Below are 25,252 nucleotides of genomic sequence, written 5' to 3' on the forward strand. Positions count from 1 at the left end.
TTAAAAAAATAATCTTGATTGGTACAGATCCTCCATCCTCCAGTCAAAATAATCACAATGAGTAACCTTCCTATATTTTGCAGAAATGGTAACTACTAGGGAAAATAAAATCGGCATATTTTCGACTTTGATGAAGTGGCCTTGGGCTTAGAAACTGTGTTTTCAGGTACTGTTTTTACAAATAAATGGCATCAACAAATGCAGGCTTGAGTGGGATTTGTCGTTACAGTAAGCTACTCTCTGTGGACCGGTTACCAGTTTGCACAGGAATGTTTTGTGGTAAGCTCAAATCACTCAATTCCCCCGCTCAGAGGATCCAGTCTGTCAGCCGTCCATCAGCCGTCTACTTCCTCCTCCAGTGCCACATCCACAGGAAACAGGAAGTCCTGACTAGTTTCATTCCTATTCATTCATCAATCCACACTGGTGCCAATCACTTATACCACACTTAGAGCTCACATCCTATCCTGAGTGAAATTATAGATTACATGTCAAAGTCAAAGTACAGACCGATTAAACAATTGGTTACTCATTCATATTACGACTTCACTTGTTTGTGCACTTTAGCTGAGCTTTCCAGTCTGGCATGACCCACGCATAACTGCTTTTAACAAACCTTAAAAAGCCATTTAGCATCTTCTCTTATGCAAAGGGTCTTCAAATAAAGTCATGCATCACCAATAAAAACTAAGTGCTAAGTACTTTTGATGGCGCCTGTCTGGTCTGTACATCCTTTCTGTTAGCATCGAGCTAATTCAATTAGAAAATAAATTCAAAGGCACTTGCTGTCTAAATCATAGTAAATGCTTTTCTGTCAAGTTACAGTTCAATGAAAGCAACCATTTGACCTTTATAGGCAATTTACCAATTTATTTCTCCAATAAACATCAAAAATGTGTACTTATTATTTCTGGAAAACATAATTTTAAAGAATTGTTGCATGCATCAAACAAAAACAATGCTTATGCTTTAAGTATCTGCCCTTTTAGTAAACTACTCACATGAAATACAAGTGATTTCCCATTGGTTGACCCCTCTTTTGTCTCAGTAAAACATTCTGTTGCCACAGTAAAGAGTTCAGATCGCCCTCCAAATGCAGTTTTAATGTTTCTCTTTGTTTGTTTGATTCATTAGGCCGTGTTTCGTTTTTCCTTCTTTCTTCTTATTCCTTTTAAGAATGTTTTATACGTCCCTGAGGAGTGGGGACAAATAGCCATTGCACCAACTAACAGACATCCAAATAAACTTGGACTTAAAACACTAACCCGAACATGTGGCCGACATGTGGCTGAGCCCACGTCACTGAACCCTGGACCTGTGGAGAGTCGAAGAGCCCGGCCTGGATGTTAAAGGGGAACCAGAGCGGTCCTCCTCAGTCATAACATCCCGCCGGGCTGTTGACAGGAGGCTCCAGCACACTTCGGACATTGTTTTGTCAGCGACTCAACAAGCACATCCGGCTAATCGTTGCAGTTTGTAACGGGGACTGGCCACCATCCCTCGACCCGAGGAAAATCAGAACAGCATGTGGATGTTTGAGCCGTCCTCACAGAAAACAAGTGTGTGTGTGTGTGTGTGTGTGTGTGTGTGTGTGTGTGTGTGTGTGTGTGTGTGGTGTGTGTGTGTGTGTGTGTGTGTGTGTGTGTGTGTGTGTGTGTGTGTGTGTGTGTGTGTGTGTGTGTGTGGTTTGCACTCAGTGTCAAGATTGAACACACATTCAGCACAACATCATACACTTTGTAAACGCACGTTAACCCAGCCAGGACATCTTTTTCAATGTCTCTGGTCATCATTTGGACGATAATTACAACATTTTTCTAGATTAAGGTAATTAAAATAAACATTATGCGCAGATCAAAGCCTAAATAAATGCTTTTAACTGTTTAGTTTTTTGATTGTGCAATTATACAATAAATAATGCAACAAAAGTGAGGTTATAAAACATATTAAAATGAATTAACCAGCGTGAGACTGCCCACAATGCACATGTAAAGTAATCTACGAGGCAATTTACTTCTACAGTTTGACCAAAACATTGTTGTTGAATCCAGATGTCGGCTAAACTTCATTTGAACTTTATTTACAGAGACAAAGTGCCGCCACTGGGCAAACTAACTATGCAATTATATTAGTAATGATTGCATTGTGCAAGCAAGGACAAGACTGACCAACCAACAAGCATCCATTAGAGACAGACCTTAACGGCCCGTCCACACTACAGCTTCGACAGCTTCAAAAACGGTTTCCAACGCGTCTGCCCATTCACTTTGAATGGGGTGACGTCACGTTGCCTCGCTTTTCGCCGAACTGAATTGTGGGTAGCATAGCGGTCCGTCTCCGGCGTCAGAAGTTGAACAATGTTCAACTTCTGACGCCGGAAACGCCGGAGTAGCCAGCGCCAGCCAATCAAATCCCGTTTCTGAAAATCTGACAGCTCAAGCCCTAGCCAATCAAACCGCGTCTAAGCTGGGAGAGATATCCCGCCGTTAATTTCTATATTTCAAAAAAAGATGGAGGAGAAACTAATTATCGCCGTAGCAAATCACCTGGTTTTGTATGACCAGACCCTCTTCACCTACCGGGATACAAACCGGAGGAACCAGGCATGGAGGGAGGTGGCAGAGACAGTGGGTGAAACTGGTAGGTCTTCGCCTGTTTGGGGAGTTTATATATATATATATATTGCTCACATAAAATCCCCGGGGTTTTTTGCTTTGTATGTCGGGGGCGGGAGATTCATGTGATTGGTTGTTGGTCGTGGTGCTCAAATAAAATCCCCAAGCTTCAGACACGCCCAGCTCCAAGCTTTTTTTGAAGCTGTAGTGTGGATGGGCCGTAACAGCTAAGCTAGAAATAATCAGCACTTTGTGAAAAATAAGTGCTTTACAAAACATTTCACTGTTGTTTTTACACTCATTTAAATATCATTTGACCATGCAGGTGATTTGAGTCAACAATGATCTGTTCCCACTCTCGCAACAGCAAGGCACCACAAGAGGTCTGAAAATAGCTTCAAAACTAACTGAACTTAGTTGAAGCGCCGGATGGTTGGACGGCTCTTTGAGACCTGAAGCTCTCACTGTCACAACAAGCAGTACTCGTGTGCAGAGAGCTCTCTAAAGGCTCTTTCCTACAGAAGGTACTCCTGGCATCAGGATGCAAAATGCCTCACAGCGTTTGAAGAAGAAAAAGAAAAAACACAGCAAAAGGAAAACTCATTCAAACTCCAGTGGATGTTGAAGTCTGTGGAGTTTCAAGTATCTCCAGTAAGCGTGTAATAGAATCACTTTTGGAGACAAAATGGCAGAGAAAGTATTTAGGGAGAAAAACAAGCTCTGCGGTAAATCCCTGCTCCAATTCTTCATTTTTATTATCCTTCAAAGTATTTGGAGTCGGCGAGACACAATGTACCGAGTAATCTGACAAGGACAAGTGGCTTTTTCCATTGGACTTCCACATTAAAACTGCATTATTATTAAAACTCAACTTGCCATTCCACAGCATTACATACAATGTGTCGATGGATTTGACCTTTACTAATGGCCAACATTTGAACTTGTATACGATAGAAACGCTGCATTGTGCCGCTCACCTCGAGCAGCTCGGAGACCACGGGCAGGCCCTCTGGGTTGCAGATGTCGATGGAATCGTCTCTGTAGGTCTTCTTCTTGTAGCGGATGTTTCCCAGGTGGAGGATCGCTGACAGCAGGGAGAAGATCCTGAAGACGAAGAAGAAGAAAAAAGGCACTTATTGTTAAGACATTTTCCTATTGAGTATGTTTTACCACTTGAATTCAGTTTCTCTGCTCAAGGATTCTTTATCAGGACACCTTGTAGGGTAACATCCTGTGGCATTTCTGCTACTAGATGTCTCTTTATATCCCCAAAGACTTTGTATCTGATTAAATATCTATCTATAATAGTTTATTCAGTTCAGAACAGGGTGCAAGTTATATTCACAATTTCTGATTCAAGCCGAGCGAAGAACATGACTATACAAAAGTTCCTGACCTACACCTTTTTAAATATTCAATACAAATGAGTTTAGGGACTCTATTTGTCTCCTAAAAAGGAGTAGTTTAACATTTAGGTAATACAGTACTCTTATTTGTAATCTTTAAGTAAGATGAGAAGATCGATACCACTCTTGTTTGTTAATCAAATACAAAACTATTGACCAGTGCCTGAATGAAAATCGGATAAAGAGTTAGTAGTTACAGATAGATTTGTGTGTGCTTTAGGAAAAAATCTTCCACAAGAAATACATTTCAGTAAACCACTTGACCCTGATTTTACAGACAGGGATGAGGTTTTGTGATCATCGGTAAGACATTTATAGTAAAATGCAATGATTGTTTTTGTTGTCCTGTGGTTACATATGTTTGGATATCATGCTTGTTTTAGTTTTTTTATGTTGAATTTGTTGTCTATTATACTGGGACCATGTTGGAAAAATCTCTTTATCCGTGGGTGCCTTTGTTTCTATGTCTTATGATTATCCATAACATGAATCGGTTATTTATATAAATCAACAGTTGTACAGTTGATCTTACTGTTTGCGTGTGGTGGGTAAGAAGCCGACCATCTCCATGGCGAGCTGCAGCCGCTCAAAGTCATGTTTCAGATCCTCTCCTTCCACTGTGAAGCAGTCCTGCTGGTGTCAGGTGGAAACACACACACACACACAGAGAAAGGGAGAAGAGAGAGACATCAGTATCATAATGGATTTCTTAAATACATTTTTAACATTTAAACTTCTGCCTTAAACCTTCTAAAAACAATCAAAACTATTCCACTGCAAATCAAGACGACTTGGAGCTTCGTGAAACTAGTGGACGAATGTTTCAGAGCTGAATGAGTCTATCTACTGTACTGTACATATGTACTGAAGAATAGAAATAAGAGTGAATATGTGTGACCAAGCAGGGTTTCCCCATATATATCATCAGCTAATATATCAGGAAGTTATTGCACCATAAAATGAAATGAAATATAAAATATATATATAATGTAATCATTTAATCTAAGGTAGAACTAGGGCTGTCCCTTGTAAGTCGATAAGTTTAATAACTGCTAGTTTTTGTTTTAAGACTAAGATTTAATTCATGTGTTAGTCGGTTTCCAACCCTACTCATCAGACGGCAAAGACAACATCTTTATTGGATAAGACCATCACATACAAACTAAACTGTATTAGCAGTGATGACCATCTAACTCAGCTCAGCAGATGACTGATTAATTACTCAAATTATATAGTAGCTTGAAGAGATTAATTATAGCAGAGTGGAAATGAAACACAAGTCACCTCTGTTAACACATGTTCTGGGGAAACCCCGCTTAGTGAGCATATGAATGCATTTCTGTGTCACTCACAGTGATAGTAGCGTAGGAAAAAAGTGAGGTATGTACAGTAGATGTGTGTGTGTATACAGTGACTGTGTGTGTGTCTCCTCAGGCCTCCGGTTGGTCAGCATGTCTCTCTCAGGCTGTAATTAGCACATACCACAGCGAGCGGCCAGCGAGAGGAGACTCAGGAACCCATCATCCACACTCTCCTCTTCTTCTACGCTTTAACATTCAACACTCCTCTGCCTCTCCATTGTTTTCCTCTGGCTCCGAACTACTCAGGAAGTGCGGAGCCAACAATCGGCGTGTTTCTCCTGCGAGCTTCTCCAATTGCAACAAAGGGGTTTTGAGGCTTCTCCAGCCACGACGAGACCCGTGTAAAAGGCAGTTTTCAAATTGCTGGGTATGTGAGACCTCAGTGCCAAGCAGCACAATGTGATACGTTTAAGGAAGTTGAGAAAATAAAGAGATCAATTTGGGCCTGTTGCGAGGGAATACTGTGGTTGAAAAGCAAAACCGTAGCTATTGGTGTTCTTGAGAAAGGATGATTAGGAAACAATCTGCTCTTCTTTCAGATTTTAAACAAAGAATCTCTTCTCACTCATACAATTGTAACTGTTTGCCAGTTGCAACACTTCTGGTGCAGAATTACACCAAATTGAGTCAAGCCCAGCTGACGCAGCACATGCAGCTTTTTAACAGATTCGCTCATGGATCCAGTTAAAAGTAATGCGCCGTCCAGCCGAGGCTTACTTACCATGACTTAATCATGATTTATGTTGACAAGGCACCCTGTCGATTCTGCGCCAAAAGCAGCATGCCACCCCGTCACTAGACATTCCACACGACCATAAACCATAGACACCAAAACAAGCACAAAATGCATTAAAAAAAAACAACACAGCCACAGCGGCCCAGAACCAAACACCCGACTGCACACATCAAACATCCAGAACATGTTTGGTCTTTGGGATCTTAGTCAATCTTTTATGAATTCACATTGGTTTATTTTCTATTTTCAGCTCCAGACGTTGCATCTGGAGTCTGTATACACACATGTCTAAAGCACTGGGTGTCTCTATTTACTGCAGCGAGCCCACCCCCCCTACATTAGCCAATGGAAGAGGTCAAGGGTTAAAAAGACCCAAAGGGCTGGTCAGATGCTCAGACAGCTGTCAAGAGCTGTGGTGTGTACGTCTGTGAGTGTGAGTGTGTGTGTGTTTATGGGTTTATGGGTTTGTCAAGACGGTGACATCATGGCATTGAAGCGGGGTCACAGACTGATGAGGTCATTGACAGACCCTTGAGGGAGACAGCGTGTCAGCAAACAGCGAGGCGGGATAGGAAAAAATATGAGAACGAGGAGCCGAGGGAGCAAGCGTCAGCGAAGTTTAAGGAGTAGTTCAACAATTAGGAACATTATGGCTTCCTTTGCAAGTGTGAGATGAGTGAGAGATACATTAAAATGTGTTTATTTTGTCTTTTGGGAAAGCAAAGCAAATGTCTTTCCATGTTGTGGCCCCTAGTAATAACAAAACAATTCAAAACAGCTTAAAATAAAACGAAAGAAGGCATTATGATAACCTATAAAATAAAAACAAGGCCATATAAGAAAAAAGGTTTTGAAGATGCTAAAATAAAATAGAGGATAGCAATTCAAAATCATGAAAATAAACAAATATATGGGATCAGGGCGTGGTTAGCCTAGCAAAGCTAATCATTTGGGAAGTAGCTAGCCTGGTTTGCTAAAGCTGACTTGATAACATGATGTTTTTGTAGCTTAATGCGTTTAATCAATTAAAACAATGTAAGTGATTTTGACGGAGTTACATGGTCTATTTCTTGATAAATTACGCTTTATCCATCTGCCCATTGCTCATGTGAAGCATATTTAAGTAGGCTACATTGTGAAAGTTATCGTGTTACTCCAACCAAAAACAGAAATGGACCTTCTTACATTGTTGTGTTACGAAGACAAACTAGATACAGTCTGTAAAAACGGCATCTTAAGAGTTGTAAGTACGTGTTGTTTTTCACATTAGAAACAGCCGGGTAAGCTATTTTATGCTAAGCTAGGCTAACACATCATTGCTTTAGCTCTAAAATGAACGCATCGATCAGGTCAATCTTCTTCACTGTTTTGTGAAGTTTTATTTGAAAATAATCTTTTTTTGATAATCTGTTTTTGACTATCAATTAATCTGACCTATAGGCTGGCTTTAAAAACGTTAGATGTGTAGCTTTCTCCTTTTTAGGAACGGAAGCTGCTTGGATTCACAATGGCTAAAACTGTTTGATATTTTAACGAGGACTGACAATGAAAAATAAGAATGAAAGTAACATGTAATGTAAAGCATAGTCAAAGACATTTCTAAAATCCTCAGCATAAGCTTTGATTTGCATTGTTGCTATGTTAGAAGAAATCCTACATTTGTCAATAAATGCTACTTTCATTGCAATGATGTGTCAAAGGGATTTTAGAAATGTACACAGACAGTATGTCTAAGGGAGGCTGTGGCTCAGTGGGTAGTGTGCTGGACTTCGAATCAGGGGATAGCAAGTTCAAGTCCCACTGCAGTCAGCATGTCGTTGTGTTCCTGAGACACTACACCCCAAATTGCTCCTGTGGGGATTGTCCACAGTACTGAGTATGTACGTCGCTTTGTATAAAAGCGTCTAACAAGTAACATGTAATGTAATGTCTACACATTTGTTGCCTTGACATTAAATTAATTGTGAACCCTGAAAATCCTACGGACGACAGAATATCAGAGCTGTGCATAATGGGGAGTATTTGATATTTAAAAGACAGATTGTATGTTAACTCATTTAACTAGATGAATGTGAAAAAGGATCTATTGTACATTAAGAGTGTCCTCAGAAAACCTTTCCTGAATAAAAAGAAGTGGGGGACAAAGAGCCAAAATCAAGAGCTAAGACCAACAGATGAGTCGTATTTATTCTGACCGACTCTCATTTCAAGTGTTTGCTCGCCGGCAAAGTCAAAGTAACATAATCTCCTATTAGCAGATACTGAATCCCCTAACCACACACAACATATCCCACTGACCAAACATCGCTCACCTCAGGTGGAGACAGTGGCTCAAAGAACGGCACACACACACACGTCACACACACTTAGAGGGAAGTTTCAGGATGTGATTGATCACTTTTTAAACAAACTGCATTCAAGGAAGTTATCTTTTAAGAAATAACAAGTAGTAATTTGAATTTGTACAACTTTTAAATCCTGGTTGATTATACCTCACAGAAAGGTTTGATAGTAAAAGCTATTGCTCAGATATAAAATGACCTTCCTCTGTATATATTGTTGTACCTATTTAATCATTCAAATCAAACCCTGTTTTTGTTAACATTCATTGTCAAGAACTCTTTAAATAGTGCATTGTGTAATAGCAGGATCCACTATTCCCTAGCTGGATTCTAGTTACATATCGACACACGAGAGGAATCCAGCTTTTGTAATTTTATCTTATTGATCCAAGCCTCACTGCTCACTTTCATTCAGCCGAACAATAGCTATATTAAGTTACTGCTTATGCAAACCTAAGATTTGGCAAAACAAGTTGTTGGCTTTTACTGTTAGGCAGATACAACCTTTTAAATAATCACATTTGATAGTTGTGGCAATAAAGAACTATTGGTTATTCTCAATTATGTATTGGGAAATACATTTACTTTTGTATTGATTCCTACTGAATTATACCTGACACAAGCTACAAATACAACTTTTTTTTGAAGATACTTACTAAAAATGAAAAGTTAATTGAAGGAAATTCCTCTACAAACATTGCATCTGTTTGTGAATTCATATGCCATTTATCTGCAGTCCAAATAAACCTCATTATTATATATAATGCTCACAGTCTTTCCTGTTTTTCTGCTCTTGTATTCAACCTTATGCTAATGGGTGTTTTGTTATAATAACCCTATGACTTCTACTTTCTCTAAAGTACATTAACTTGCACTGTTTTGTTATATTTCAGTTAATGAATGCAAATGTGGCGTTTAAAGTGAAATCCTGAACCTTCCCTTTAAAGACAGCAGATCCCAGATTCAACATATTTTCCTTAAAATCCCGACAGCAAAGCATCCAAAGCCAAATATTAGTTTCAAGGGATCCCTTTATGTTTGAGTTTTATTTAGATTATTACCATACTGAAGATATATAGTTATGTAGCTTTGTTTCAAGAAGAATTTAGGATTTAAGAGGTCAAATTCTTCTTATCTTAAAAGGAGATATGTGTTTTTGACCTCCGATATGTCTCTGATTTGAATGTTAAAATAAGGAAATCAAACTAAAATACCTATAGCTATACAAATGAAGTGTCAAGTTTTACTAACACCTCAATTTAAATGAGATACTGCATAAAAACTATCGATAAATATCTTGAGACAATTACAGTATTAAAGTCTTTACAATAAATGGATCCCTTTAAACGTTTTCTTTTCTGAGTGTGACCCGCTGAGGTCACTTCAGGTCGCCTCAGTCTTTGCTCCAAAGCAGTGTGCACAGCGGAGAGAGAACGAGAACAAGACTGGCACCAAAAACCCCGAGCACAACGACACACCCAACGACACACACAGACGAGTCGTCATCCACAGGATACTGACCAGGTCGCTCTCATAGTAATTGTCCCAGTGGAGTTTGTGCGATTTCTTTGTCATCTGGAAGCAAGGCAGAGCGGGTTAAGAAGGCAGGAATTACACAACAACAAAACGCACACTGAGAAAAGTGACACATGCTGTTAATATATGAGGAAGAAAGTACTAATCCTCACACACATGGAAACAGACACATCTCCAGAGCTGCAATCATTGAATCCAGAGGTTTTATATTTCTGAAAACTGCTTCAATGATGTCACTGACTTTCTTTCATTATGTGATCTTTACTTTCAGAAACGGAGCGATCTAAATCTTGCTTGAGTAAAAGTATAGACGTTTTCATTACTACTGTACGTATGTACTTATCTACTGTAGCACCTTACTGTATTAGCTGGTTGATCATTTTTACTTATTGTATACTGTACAAAAGTTAAATAGTAACTGTAGATTTAAAATAAAGCATAAAAGCGGTCAACATAACATTGAGTACGTAAAGTAAAGTACAGGCACTTAAAATATCTAATAAACATTCAAATCATTAACATATTTAATAATCAAAACCTTTTTTAGTATATATTGACTGCAGCCCAGTAAATCCTTCTCTTTAAACTACTTTTTATTGGTCCGGAGACAGCCATTGCAACGCTGGATTCAACATTACCTAATCACATATGACATTTGATATGGCACTTCTTAGCTAACTTTGTGTTGTTGTGAAGAAGTGTGAAGCGGGTTTAAGAGTTATTTCAATTTTTTTTAAAGCCCAGCTGAAGCCGATAACAGCACATAATAAGAGAGGTGAGAGTTATTACATTATTATTACATTGTTACTTACAACAATGAGTTGTAACTCGCACAAAGATCTTTTAAACTAAGCTGCAGATTCAGGTGAGAATCCTCTGTAGGATAGCAACACTTACTTACAATTTATATTATTATTATCTAAAATGTTGGTTATTTAAGGATTACAGGAGACGGGGGAATGTACTGCTGAGAGACTGACTGGAAGACACAGATGAACACAGAGATAAATATGGATAATCATTTTGCTCCACTGTGACACCATGTGTTTCAGGAGTGTGTGTGTGTGCGTGTGTGTGTGTGTGTGTGTGTGTGTGTGTGTGTGTGTGTGTGTGTGTGTGTGTGTGTGTGTGTGTGTGTGTGTGTGTGTGACCGCCGGCGCTCTCTGTGCAAGAGAGCAAGTCAACGCCAGATTAACTCCTGAGTATGTGTGGTTGCCATGGAAACAGAGCTGCATGATAACACGAGGATGTTAGGATGAGGGGGGGGGGGGTGTTGTTGTTGTCATTGGGGATTAACGGAGGGTACAAAAAACGTTACTTTTTTGGGACGCCAAAAGAGAAGAACAAAGGAGATTTTGTTTTGGATTGTTGTGTGTGTCCCAAGTGTACTGATATAGGACGAGGGAAATTGAGTCTTACACATCTGCTGCCAACACACACAGATGTACCGAGAAAGATGCACACATATGGGCTTTTGGCACGTGAACACAACCCTCAACACACACACACACACACACATACACACACACACACGCACACACACATTCAGATGCAGGGTTGACATTTCTTGGCTAGTGAGATCAACACTTCAGAGGAGTGGTCCAGTTCTAATAAATGAGTAAAGAAGAGAGAAAAGGAGGGAAAGGAAGATGCTGAATTTGCTATAATCATCTTCACCATCCATAAATCTCTCTACTTAGTGCCTTCAAGCCTCATTTATCAATAATGAAGTATGGCATTTACGATGAATGTTCTTTATTTGTAATGAGAGGAATTGTTATTACCATTTGAAATGAATTCTTCGTAGAGCAGTAAAACTAAAATGTCACATGTGAGATCCACTTAGTTTTTATGTGGCGATTTACGGGTGATTTAGGAGGATTTGTGGCATTCACCAATTTCCTCACATTGGAAGTAGTCTCTCAGGTATGCACAGAATAAATGAGCGGTAGTGTGCTTTTGCTTCACAAGAAAATACATTTGAATTTGAATTTAAATGATCATAATCTGAATATATTTGGAGTTAAAATATAAGGACAAGATTAACTACAAGGTAATGATAAGACAATGTTTTCACACCAATTACAAGTCAGGTGTTTGATGTCTTGCTCAATGACCTTGTTATTCTTACTGTCACAGAATAATTTCCCCTTAAAAAGGCTTTTGATTCAATAAAAATAACTGTTGGTTTATCATCGTTGGTGTATGCTGCTTTGGATTGATTTCAAGAATAACATTTGTGTCTTTTTGTCATGTCACAATACATGTCTTTAAATCATTGCTTGATTCTAATTCTAATTCGAACCAACATAAGTAGTTAATGCTTTAAATTCATTGTAAAAAGTCATTTTACAATTAGCAAGTCAGCATGGTGCAGCAGCTTTTACCTCCTTGTCATGGTGTGAGAACCAGGATTTGACTCATTTGAAAGCTAACACATCAGAAAGGCATTAACATATGTCAGAGATTTGTATTTATATATGCACTGAACAGTGTGTTTCTGCTTTGGTGTGTGTGCGCACCTGGTTGAGGTAGTGGTATTCCTCAGGTTTGAGCAGGTGGAAGGACTTCCTCTCCTCTTCACTGGCTCCGGCCAACAGGTAGTAGAAAACATGGTAGTTCCTAGACACACACACACACACAAAACAAGTTAGAGGGTATAATTCTACAGCACGAAACCCCTCCCTTTATTGATTTCTTGAATCATTTAAAATTCCATCAGAGGTGAAGTGAGGACGGCAGATTTCACATCTCCTCGCTCCGCTGAAACGGCGCCTCAGGGAGAAAACTCTGTTCAAAGATTTGTATAAGAGCACAGTGCAAACCATCTGTTTGCCGCCTGTTCCGCAACTAAATCCTGTAGCATTTAACAAATAAGTCACACCTTTTCAACCCCACATGCTCACATTTCAACTCAGACAAAGCGGCAGTGTGTTTGTGTGGGCTGCCGGTCAGGAGATGAGCTTCGGTGACAAATGCTGAGAAGTCATTTGATTACATCTGGAAACAAGCTTCTCTTCTCTGCACAGGGACGCTTAGAGTCTGATGGAGTGGTGGAAAGTTAGAAAGCCCCGAGCGGATATTAAAGAATCCCGATCTGTAATTGGTGGATGAGGAGAAGGATGATTTTAATTAAAAACTAAGGTGTAGTACGAGTAGAGCTTACATTTTAATACAATACTAAATATTATATATTCCTTGGCATTTTTCAGGCGAAACTTTGATTCTTTTTCGACATCCTTCCTTTGGATCCACTTTTTCATATACTGTACAGTCACATTGTACTTTTTGTCATTTGGATTCTTTGTGTATTTTATTATGTTGTTGATTATTTACACACATACATCTAATGATGTCTAGTCTCTGTTTCCCTTCGATTTGTATTTGTTTGGTTTTTCCTTGTGCTTACTAAGGATAGAGAGGGTCATATGACACGTGTATAATTCTGATATTAGGCTTTATAAATGATTCATTGATTGATAAATGTATGATTTTCATCACCGTCATTGCTCCTGCTGTTATTTCAGCTACGATTAACCAGGAAATCTGCCCTCATGAAGATGCTACGATGTGCTTTCTTTCTGTGTAAACTTCAAACCTTTCTCAAAATAATACATTGAATCATCCTTAAGAAGTAACTCTTGATAAACAGAATTCCAACAAACACTGAATAAGCTTCTAAAATAGTTCCCTAGCTGGCGGCCGATCTGAAGTCCCAGCAGTAAAAAGGAATGCTGACATGTGCAGATCAGGTTTCTTAATGATTACAGTGTTTTCAGGGCAAAGGGGACTCGTTGTTTCCCCGAACACATCCATTACTGACATGGATACAAAACCTAAACCACTGCCCTTGACCCCAAAAAAGATTTGTGCTGACCCGCCAAAGGGCTCGACTTCAGGCTGAGTTTATAACCATCAGCAGAGCCATGCTAGCTGTTTCCCACTGCTTCCATTCTTTGTGCTAAGCTAAGCTAGCTAGCTGGCTGCTGCTGCTGCTGCTGGTCATATCGAGCGTACAGATGTGAGAGATTGCTCAATCATGTCAATGTCTGTTTTCAAATCGCTTCTTAAAACCCATCTCTTCTCCTTTGCGTATTGACATCTTTTAGATTGTTGCTTTTAAATTGTCTATTGTTTTTATTTATACTTGTTTTATGGTGTGTGAGCTGTGCTGTGTGAGTTTTGTTTGTTAATTTGACTGTACAGCACTTTGGTCTGGAGGTTTTAAAGCTGTATTGAATTGTATTGTTAATGATCCTCAGTGACACACACACAAGTCACTTTTCTGCCCAGCTCCGCTGCTACTGCACTGAAACTGTACTTTGAACTTTTTAGATATATTATTAACATTTTAAATTGCATACCCCGTTTATCTCTAGGCCCTTTTTGTTTTGTTGTATGTATACATGTCACACTGTGGGACTGCGGGAAACGATATCTCGAGATTTCTGTACATGTAGTAATTTTGACAATAAAGCTGACTTTGACAGAAGTATACACAATATATTAAAAATAAAACATACCACTTGTGTTTTCAGACGGAACCACACTTTGCTGACAGCCTTTTATTGAACCAACCAGCATCAAAGTTAAGAGCCATAAAGCCTCACAGCGTTACTGGAAAGCGCAGCTCGTTTTTATTTTCCTCCTCTAAAGGTCGAACAGAGGCAACCTGTCATGATGCGGGAGTTTTAAGATTGCATTTCATCATCAGTCCGTCTTCTCCCCCACCACTGAGCTTCGTCTGGGGGGTCCCGTCTTCAGTTTCTACCCTCTATCAATATGGCTGCCAGGGCCTGTCATCAGCATGAAACGGAGACCCCGGGCCAATCAGGGTGAGAGGGATTAGATGACCGGCGGAGGCTTTTACAATGTTTCTGTTCCTTCTTGTTGAAAAACATTACACTGGTGGGATCTGAGGGTCTTTTTCTGTTTGTTTCTACTGTTGAATGATACGGAGGCAGACCCAGACCCAGTATGTGGTCCAAGAGAATAACCATTCTTTTAGGGATGTGGGTACAGGTGGCGATTCCTATGTGTGTATGTATAGGTGTGTGCTGCATTAGAGGATGTGCAGAAATTAAAACAAGAAGTGAGAGCAGACAGAGAAACTGAACACATAGAAAAGATGAAATCACAAAAGGAGTTTCTCATTCTCCAAAATAGTTCTGCTGTGTAATTAAATGACTGATCTCAAAGGCACACGTGATAGTTTGCAGTGTTAACTTACAAAGCAGAGAGCAGAGGCGTATCTCAGATGGACACCTGATATACTGTATGTGCTCAGCTTGAAGAGGAAGTGAAGGCTATTTCAGTATTATGTTTCTGAGACACATCCGTGAAGAGATATGGATTTGACATATTATTTCTCAACAAGAAGGAATATGACTCAATGTTTCTGTCCTTCTCTCTTATTATCTATAGCTGTACCAGGGTTAGGGTTATATATTTGAGATGTTTAATGGAAAGAAATGTGTATTCACAAAGGAAGTTTATGGTTTAAACAGATGTTCATGGTAATGTGACGTTAAGAAGATTAGATTTAAGGGTACGACAAAAGACAAGAGAGTGCATATAATATTTTTTTAGTTACAAGCTACACACACAAATAACAAAAAAGAAAAAGGAGTGAAGTTTGGGACAAAATCTCCCGATGAGAGTATGTCAGAAAACTAAACTGTGTTGAATGAGTAAGGTAACAACATGTCAACAGACAATCTGTCAGATGTCTCTACGTAATGAAATGGTCAGTGCACAGATGTAGTCAGATATTTCCTCCTCTTCCTCTTTTCAGTCAAACCCGCTCACCTCTCATTGTGCTCCTGGTACACCAGACGAGATTTCTCCAGCAGGTATTTCTCCACATAGGCCCTGAAGATAAAACACACGGACAGGGACATTAAAGTTAAAGAGCCAAGTGAGCAAACAAAGCTGCTGCAGCGGTGAGACTAAAATCTGCTGATCATAAGGAAACAACATGGAGGGAATACGGTTGGGTTGCAGACTTGTGTAATTAAAATAGAAACTGCAGAGAGGACAACTTAAAAAAAATCCAGAGGGAATATTAGTTGTCAAATTCAATGCATATTAAATAATTTGCTCAAATAGTTGACTAACAATCCCTAAGTGTCACTTAAAAAGAGTGAAATCACTGTTTATAAGTGATTAAATGTTACCAGTCCGTTACAAAGTATTTGTACATGTATGAGTAATGCATTACACAGACTGATGGGTGTGTGTGTGTGTGTGTGTGTGTGTGTGTGTGTGTGTGTGTGTGTGTGGTGTGTGTGTGTGTGTGTGTGTGTGTGTGTGTGTGTGTGTGTGTGTGTGTGTGTGTGTGTGTGTGTGTGTGTGTGTGTGTGTGTGTGTGTGTGTGTGTGTGTGTGTGTGTGTGTGTTGTCTCACCCTCTGACAGTGCCACTCTCCTGGTAGTTGACCTGGATGAACTTTCCGAAGCGGCTGGAGTTGTTGTTGTGGGCGGTCTTAGCGTTTCCAAAGGCCTGAGGAGAAGACATGGACACAAATCAGCATGTAGACAGGAATATATGTGTGTGTTCATCTCATTTCATGTAAACTGGCAAATCAGAAACATGCATACTTGTCTAAAGCAGAAGGAAGAAACAAGGTCGTCAGGGTCTTAAAAATACTGCATTTCTACAGAGAAATCTTTATGATGGGAACTGAACTCTGATGCAAAGTGAAAAAATATGTTACAAGTAGGAGAAAAAGCTACCAATCATAGAACTGTATTGGAGGTCATGAGGCTCAGAAAGGAAGGGGCCTACATGAGACACACACACACACACACACACACACACACACACACACACACACACACACGTCAAGCATGAACTAAACTGCCAAATTCCTATAAAGGCAAACACACTGCCGAGCTGAAAACAGACACAGCCTCTGCTCGTGGGAGTGTGTATGGGAACTTCTGCACACACACACACACACACACACACACACACACACACACACACACACACACACACACACACACACACACACACACACACACACACACACACACACACACACACACACACACACACACACACACACACACACACACACACACACACACACACACACACACACACACACACACACACACACACACACACACACACACACACACACAGACAGAAAAACACACTCACAGGGAGTCCATCATTTGAGGCCCCTGGAGGACTCATTCAGGTTGTTATGAGGTGTCTCAAGGGCTCAGTGGAGCTGGTAAGGGTAGAGGAGAGGAGAGGAAATGGAAGGAAAGGAAAGTAGAGGAGACAAGGAGAGAAAGGGATATGAAATGACAAGGATAGGAAAAAATGAGGAGAGGAAAGGAATTGAAAAAACAAGGATAGGAAAGAAAAAGAGAGGAGATGAGACATGGAGAGAAGAGGAGAGGAGAAAAGGAGAATAGGAAAGAAGAGGAGAGGGAACAAGGACAGAAGTGGAGAAAACAAGGAGAGGTGAAAAACAAGAGTAGTATTAAGAGGGGAGGGGTTACAGGAGAAGAAGAAAGGAGAGGGGAGACAAGATAACAAGAGGAACAAGGAAAGGATTCAATAACAAAACTCAACAGAAGATAGAGAGAACATAACAAATTGAAAAAACAGATGAAACAACGGAAAGAAAAAGGGAAAGACAAAATAAACGGAGCATGAAGAAGGAGTGACGCATTGATGAGAAGAACAAACAAGATGAAAGGAATGGAAATGAGAACGGGATGGACGATCAAAAACAAATTATAAATCAGATTAGGAAAATAAGATGATAGGAAAGGAAGGAATCAAACGATGAGGAGAGAAACCGGAACATGAGGAAGAAAGCAGGCGAGACTTTAGAGAAACATGTTTTCATATTTCAGCTCCACCGTTTCAGGGCGGAGATTTCAGGCTGATGCAACGAGTAGTTTGGAGCTATGATAAATGACTAAATAGGAAACAGCAGAGAAAGGGGGAGAAGGAGAGAGAGACGGAGGGAGAAGGGGGCGTCAGATAATTGATTGTGGCTGCCGGGTGAATACTCCCGCTCTGGAGTAACACGCTTTATTAAAAGATAAATCCTGCCGCACCTGATCCAGGCTTTGATCTCTGTGACGATTCATTTACAATCTCCGCAAAGCCGCCGACCTGACACACATTCAAACACTCAATCAGGGCGAAGAAACAGGACGGAAGCGAGAAATACAACTGGTTCATCTTTTCAGTGTTTCTGGTTCACTACACTGACATACTGCACATCCATCTTTAGCTGGGTAGCGAGATCTCCCCCCAATTCCCTTCAATCCAAAATGAAAATCGAAACTGCTATTTACGTGATAATAACAGAGCTTTCATGCTTAATAATCCTCTGAATACGAGAGCCCTTTTGTGGCAAAATTGTTTCCACTTTGGAGTTGAGGAGGAATCTCCACTTCCTGAGATGATTGAGTGAAATGAGCAGCGGTTCAAATGGAAACTGTCAATGACAATTAAACCGCTGCTGGGAAAACAAATGCAGCGGGAAGACGCATGTGCTGTGGAGCTCATAGTACGCATGTGTGTCGTGTGTTTGGGTGCATATGTGTGTTTTTGCTTTCCGTGTGTGTGTGTGTATGTGTATGTGTATGTGTATGTGTATGTGTATGTGTGTGTGTGTGTGTGTGTGTGTGTGTGTGTGTGTGTGTGTGTGTGTGTGTGTGTGTGTGTATGTGTGTGTGTGTGTGTGTGTGTGTGTGTGTGTGTGTGTGTGTGTGTGTGTGTGTGTGTGTGTGTGTGTGTGTGTGTGTGTGTGTGTGTGTGTGTGTGTGTGTGTGCTGACAGAGATTAATGAGCAAGGCGGCAGTGTCTGGATGATTTAGTGAACTTCTGCTTCATGGTCAACGCCTGCTGTGACTGCAGCACAGGAAAACACACACTGTGAATCGGTGATTACTTGTTTGTGCGTGTGTTTGCATGTCTGTGTGTGTGTGTGTGTGTGTGTGTGTGTGTGTGTGTGTGTGTGTGTGTGTGTGTGTGGTGTGTGTGTGTGTGTGTGTGTGTGTGTGTGTGTGTGTGTGTGTGTGTGTGTGTGTGTGTGTGTCATATGAGAACAGAGAGAAAGAGACAAAGAGAAAAGAGGGTACACAAGAAAGAAAGTGGGAAAGTTTAAAAACAAAACGAAAAGCTAATTTCCTTGAGGTTTCTGCAAAAAATAATGCACAATATAGCACATTTTCTTTCACCTCAGTACAGTTTAAATGTAAGGCAATAAAGTCCTTGTATATTATAATATATATATATAATAATTTGATAAGTAGGAGATTTTTATTTCAGTACAGCCGCCACTAAATCTCTGCAGTGGGGTTTGGGGGCAGGGTCGATTTTAAGGTAAACACTGGACAAAGAAATAATATCTAGCTAATAGAGTCATGCAGCAATTATTCAGATTTTCTTTTCTGAATCATATTGTTTCCTCAGTTCCCTGAAGCATACCATTATTACCAGATGGCGGCTTATTTGAAACATAAAGCAACAAAGCGTGCATGTTAAGAAAATACTGCTGAAAACATTATTTTGATTCTATTTTCAACAGAAACGTGAATTTATTTCCCCAAAACTAACAATATTTAACACATTGCATGGCTTTGTTTGGATCTTGGTCTAAATGAATGACAGAAACAAAACAGAGCAAACTGTGACTTCATGTTTGATCTCTTTTAAAGAACGACATCATGCCTTGAGGAAATCATCCGAGAACAAGCAGAGCTGACTGGATCCATTTACTGCTCCCAAAGACTTAAAAGACTTGAATGTCGTTTTAATTTGAAATACAACGTGACTAAATGCTAACTGAATCAACCCCAGCCTGTGGTGCCATATGCAGTCCAGAAATAACCGACTTAAGTGTGTTAAAACAGATCGCTACATCGTCCACTTACATAAATCAAAGATACAGCGCTTAGCCGGCCATATATTAGATTTTATATTGAAGCGAATGTGCTGACCCCAAGGGCTTAATTCTGCTCTGACTGAGTGTGAGTGTGTGTGTGTGTGTGTGTGTGTGTGTGTGTGTGTGTGTGTGTGTGTGTGTGTGTGTGTGTGTGTGTGTGTGTGTGTGTGTGTGTGTGTGTGTGTGTGTGTGTGTGTGTGTGTGTGTGTGTGTGTGTGTGTGTGTGTGTGTGTGTGTGCGTGTGTGTGTGTTTAAGTCCGTACGTACTGACAGTATGCTAATGTAGCCCATGGCCATGTGGGCTCTTCCACGCTGTCACTTTACGTTAGCCAGTCGTTTCCTCCGGCGCTGCAGAAAAGCTCAGAGGAAGCAGGCCGTGGTGCTGATGCTATTTTTAATACAGGATTTAGCATGTTAAATGCTAAGGGGACAAACTGGGAGCTAGCTTTTCTAATTAGCATGTCAAGACCTTTTTCAAAGCAAAGCCAGCTCAAATACTAATTCTCATAACCCTAATGCTCTCTCCCACTCTTTCTTTTTTTTGTCTTCTTCCAGTCGAGCCGCAGTGTTTCACTAAACACTCTCAAAAACCATTTGGTGACCTAGATTTTGAAAACAAGTGGAGACATGCCAAAACCACTGCTTGGCTAGCTTCCATTAGCTCGTTTCTACTATGTAAGGCTGAGTGTTTGGAATAATTGATGCTGGCTGCAGTGCGCTGATCACCAGGCGATGCTGACGTCTTGTTTCAGCAGACTGAGTATCCAGGTCAGAGCGAGTGACATTATTTCCAGCTTTCCAATGCATGTTACGTCTATACTCGATATGACTCTTTTTTCATTTTCCACTAGGGATTGTACCTTGTAGTGAGTCCTTTTTCTGGAATCACCTCAGACAAGGTTCAAAGGAGCTCAAGCGATACTAGAATGTGACGTTTAAACATTACATAGCACTGCTAACTGTAAACATATAATCCAGAGAATCAATGGTTTGCAATATTTCCTAAACGAAACTGTGCACAGTGGGGTCTGTTTCAATTTGCTTTGCCATGTATAAACTATCTGATATTTCGTATCATCAACCACCACCCAAATTGGAGGTGACAGCCTGCTTGACATTAGTATAAACACATCAGTGGCGAACCGTCAGGGCCTTCAAGGTATTCAGAGAATACCCTGGAGCACTCAGATAAAACAAACAACAAATCGATTTAATTATATAAATAAAATGTAATAAAATGAATAAATGAGAATCGTATCCGGGTTGTTGATCTGTAATATTACAGTGTTACGTTGATTTGTTTGTCCTTCTCGGACCATGCTCTACGCATTTCAGTGGGTTTGTGTTAGAAAAGAAAGCAACCAATCAGATCTTGTTCTGGGTCTCTGGGTAGAATATCCTTCAACCAAGGTATTCTACATCCTTGATAGAATGCCCTGGCCGTTGCACTGAATGAGAGCGTACGTTTGGACTGACAGTTTGATCAACCAATCATATATTGATTTGTAGCCAATGGGCGTATTCTTTCAGAGTTCCCCTCGGTTCCAGGGTATTCTAGAAGGCCCGCTAGTTAACTGGCTCCTCGAGACAGAGGATCTAGATGAATGCGACGAAGCAATTCATGCCGTTTTATTGTTTTTAACGTTGAAATGACAAGTGCAACAGGTGAAGATGAAGTTGTTGCGGAATTGTTGCGAGTACCCTTTTCAAGACGAGAATTCAGTGGAAAGACGGACATTATAACGCCGGGGGGCGGCGCGCGGGGGGTGTGTGTGTTTACAGAAGGTCCAGTTGTGATAGACACGGTTCGCCACTGAAACACACTATAACAATCTGAAAACATTGGCCTTGAGATTTACTTGATGCAGAGACGTATTTGTGTTTGGAAAGCGCAGAAAAGGTTTTTGTTTTGTTCTGCTGCACGAGTACATTTTGCCTCAAAACCAGCAGGTGGGCAGATGTGTTTTTATTCTGCAGATTCACTCTGACAAACCAAACCAGAAACTCAGCTCTGCATCCAGCCTGTGGGTTTACACAGCAGCAGATACCCAGTCTGTCCTCTGAGTGTCAGTCAGGCTTATAGCACACGCTGAAAAACTGTGTTACAGATACAGTAAATGCCATCGCTTACACATAGACTCAGGCTTGGTGGGAGACACTAACCCCATTTGCTGCTTCATTAAACAACTATTACATGACAGGAGAAGACAAGTTAAACTGTGATTACACTTAAACAGTGAGATGTGCCACACTGTGCTTTTGACAGCTTCATCAGCGGCAAAACGGGAATATGGCGGCGAGAAAAACCTCATACACTCAGACTGGAGTTCTCAAGAAACGTGACTTTAACTAGGGCTCTGTGCAAACAAATGGGATCGTACGAGAGATGGGAAAAAGTATTCTTTCCAATACACGTTAAAAGGGATTTTCTGCAGGCGTGTTTCTGTCGTGTCCTATAATCAAAGGCTTCCTCTTTCAAAGACGTGTAGGACTGCTTAGTTCCGGTTCACTCCAGAGCGGCTCATTTCAGCCCGCTGGGTCCGTAACATCTGCTGTTTGGAGCTGCTCTGCCCCACAAGCACAGTACAGTGCGATGAGCCTGCAGACAGAGGAGTCACAGCGGGGTGTGGAGAGTGAGACTCAGTTCATTCACCTTACAGTCTGACAAATATCTCTATGAAGGCTACTTCTCGTTTATATGCATGGCTGCTAGATTATGTTTTTGATTTTTTTTTTATCTAAAAACTAAACGTACTCATGTCAATGTCAATCTATGTTTATATGTTGTTGTACTTTACTTGAGGAATACAAATATGTTTTCAACAAAAAAAAAAATTCTTAACCTTAAAGGTGGGGTAGGTAAGTTTGAGAAACCGGTTCGAGATACACTTGTTGTTATATTCCATGGAATGCTCTTAACATCCCGATAGCAATGAATATCTGAAGTGCTTTGACAAAAAATCCATAAAACATTTCATCTGTGGAAGCTGTTGTACTGTAAAAAGTACGACCAATCATCTGAGCCGGCCCGGCTAAAGTAACTGGATGGCCTACCTGCCTGTCAGCCTTCCATCTGTGCACAAACTTATCTCGTGCCCTCATTGGTCATGTGCGCGTTCGTGTGTGTTGGAGGAGGGGCTCTGTAAGGAAGTGGCAGATTTTTTCCGGTTGTGTATTTTCAAATTCTAGCGCACTCGAGCTGGTTTCTCCAAAATTACCTACCCCACCTTTAATGGGTCCTATTATGCTTTTTGGCCTGTTCCCGTTCCTGTAGTGTGTAATATAGGTTTTAGTGCATGTAAATGGTCTGTGTTTCCTCCAGAGGGAGGATGTTTCTCAATGTCGAGTACGCTTGCTTGGTAGCACATGTGTTCTGAGCGTCTTGCTTCAGAAGCGAGGCAAGAATCGTTCCTGGCATTCAGAAAACGAAGAGTGGAACAGGCGAGCAAGTGTGCAGGTGTGCGTCATACGAGAGGCCCCGCCTTACATTTTCCACCACAGATTTGGGGAAATTGGTCCGTGCGCAAAGCATTGTGGGGATTTTAAGACCGCGGAGTCTACACATGTGCTGCCTCGAAATTTCTCCAAACGAAGTACGCCGGGCTCGGTAGAATTCCAAGTATGCTGGAGATTGGAACAGTCCTTCGGCGACACTCGATGACGTAGTATGCTTGAAATAGTGGCTCTGGAGCAGCTTTACTGTCCCTGAAGACCTGAGAGATCTGGATGGTTCATAATTTAGCAGGAGGTCAGAAATGTATTTTGGGCCTAAACCATTCAGTGCTTTATAAACCAGCAGCAGTATTTTGAAATCTATTCTTTGACACACAGGAAGCCAGTGTAAAGACTTCAGAACTGGAGTGATGTGATCCACTTTCTTAGTGTTAGTGAGGACTCGAGCAGCAGCGTTCTGAATCAGCTGCAGCTTTCTAATAGATTTTTTAGTGAGACCTGTGAAGACACCATTGCAGTAGTCGAGTCTACTGAAGATAAAAGCATGGACAAGTTTTTCCAAATCCTGCTGTGACATTAGTCTTTTAATCCTAGATATATTCTTTAGGTGATAGTAGGCTGATTTAGTAACAGTTTTAATGTGACTGTTGAAACTCAGGTCAGAGTCCATGACTACACCTAGATTTCTGGCTTTATCTGTTGTTTTGAACATTGCAACACTGAAGCTCAGCGCTAACTTTTATACGTTCTGACTTGGCTCCAAAAACCATTACCTCAGTTTTATCTTTGTTTAATTGGAGAAAGTTCTGACACATCCAGTCATTGATTTGTTCAATGCACTTACTCAGTGTTTGAATTGGAGCATAGTCTCCTGGTGAAATTGTTACGTACATGTGTGTGTCATCTGCATATGGTAACTTATTTTGTTGTTCTTCATTATCTAGAGCCAGTGGTAGCATGTAGATGTTAAAGAGAAGAGGCCCCAAGATGGAGCCTTGAGGTACCCCACATGTCATATTTGTCACTCAGATGTGTATTTACCTATAGAAACAAAGTTGTTTCTGTCCTTTAAGTAGGATTCAAACCATTCAGAACTGTTTCCGAAAGTCCCACCCAGTTTCCAGTCGGTCTAGTAATATGCTGTGGTCAACAGAGTCAAAACGCAGCACTGAGATCTAATAATACTAACACTGAAGTTCTGCCACTGTCTGTGTTTAAGTGGATGTCATTAAAGACCTTTACAAGAGCAGTCTCAGTGCTGTGGTTTGGGACGAAAGCCTGACTGGAACACATCAAAACAGTCATTTAAATGCAAGAAATTACTCAACTGTTGAAAAACAACTTTTTCAATGATTTTACCTAGAAATGGCAGGTTTGATATGGGCCTGTAATTGTTCATTACTGAAGCATCTAGATTATTATTTTTTAAGAGCGGTTTAATGACTGCAGTTTTCAGGGCCTGTGGAGAAATACCTGAGTGAAGAGATTTGTTTACTATATGAAGTAGATCTGAGGCCATGCAAGGCAAAACATCTTAAAAAAATCCTGTTGGAATAATATCAAGGCAGCAGGAGGAGGATTTCAGAAGTTGAATAATGTCCTCTAGGTTTTTATCATTAATCTGATGGAATTGTGTCATGATGTTTGAATTGATGTTAAGTGGACACAGAGACAACACATTTGCTGTTCCTGATGCAGAGGCATTGACTGCTTGTCTGATTTTCTGAATTTTGTCAGTGAAGAAGGAGGCAAAATCATTGCACGCCCTGGTGGATAGAAATTCAGAGGCTACTGACACTGGGGGGTTAGTTAGTCTGTCGACGGTAGCAAACAAGGCACGTGCGTTGTTTTTGTTTTTGGTAATGATGTCAGAGAAGAACGA

The 25,252-nt window shown here is 40.5% G+C and overlaps 1 protein-coding gene across 1 annotated transcript in view; it reads right to left on the bottom strand.

Moving 5' to 3' along the window:
- Window positions 1-25,252, bottom strand: part of LOC117559360 (unconventional myosin-IXAa-like) — a 150,964-nt gene that overhangs the window by 73,217 nt on the left and 52,495 nt on the right. The window contains 6 exon segments of the mRNA XM_034236088.1: window positions 3,593-3,719; window positions 4,554-4,654; window positions 9,982-10,035; window positions 12,519-12,618; window positions 15,805-15,867; window positions 16,402-16,496. Of these exon segments, the coding sequence (XP_034091979.1) occupies window positions 3,593-3,719; window positions 4,554-4,654; window positions 9,982-10,035; window positions 12,519-12,618; window positions 15,805-15,867; window positions 16,402-16,496 (540 nt within the window).

The sequence above is a fragment of the Gymnodraco acuticeps genome, unplaced genomic scaffold, assembly GCF_902827175.1.
Source record: "Gymnodraco acuticeps unplaced genomic scaffold, fGymAcu1.1, whole genome shotgun sequence".
NCBI lineage: Eukaryota > Metazoa > Chordata > Actinopteri > Perciformes > Bathydraconidae > Gymnodraco > Gymnodraco acuticeps.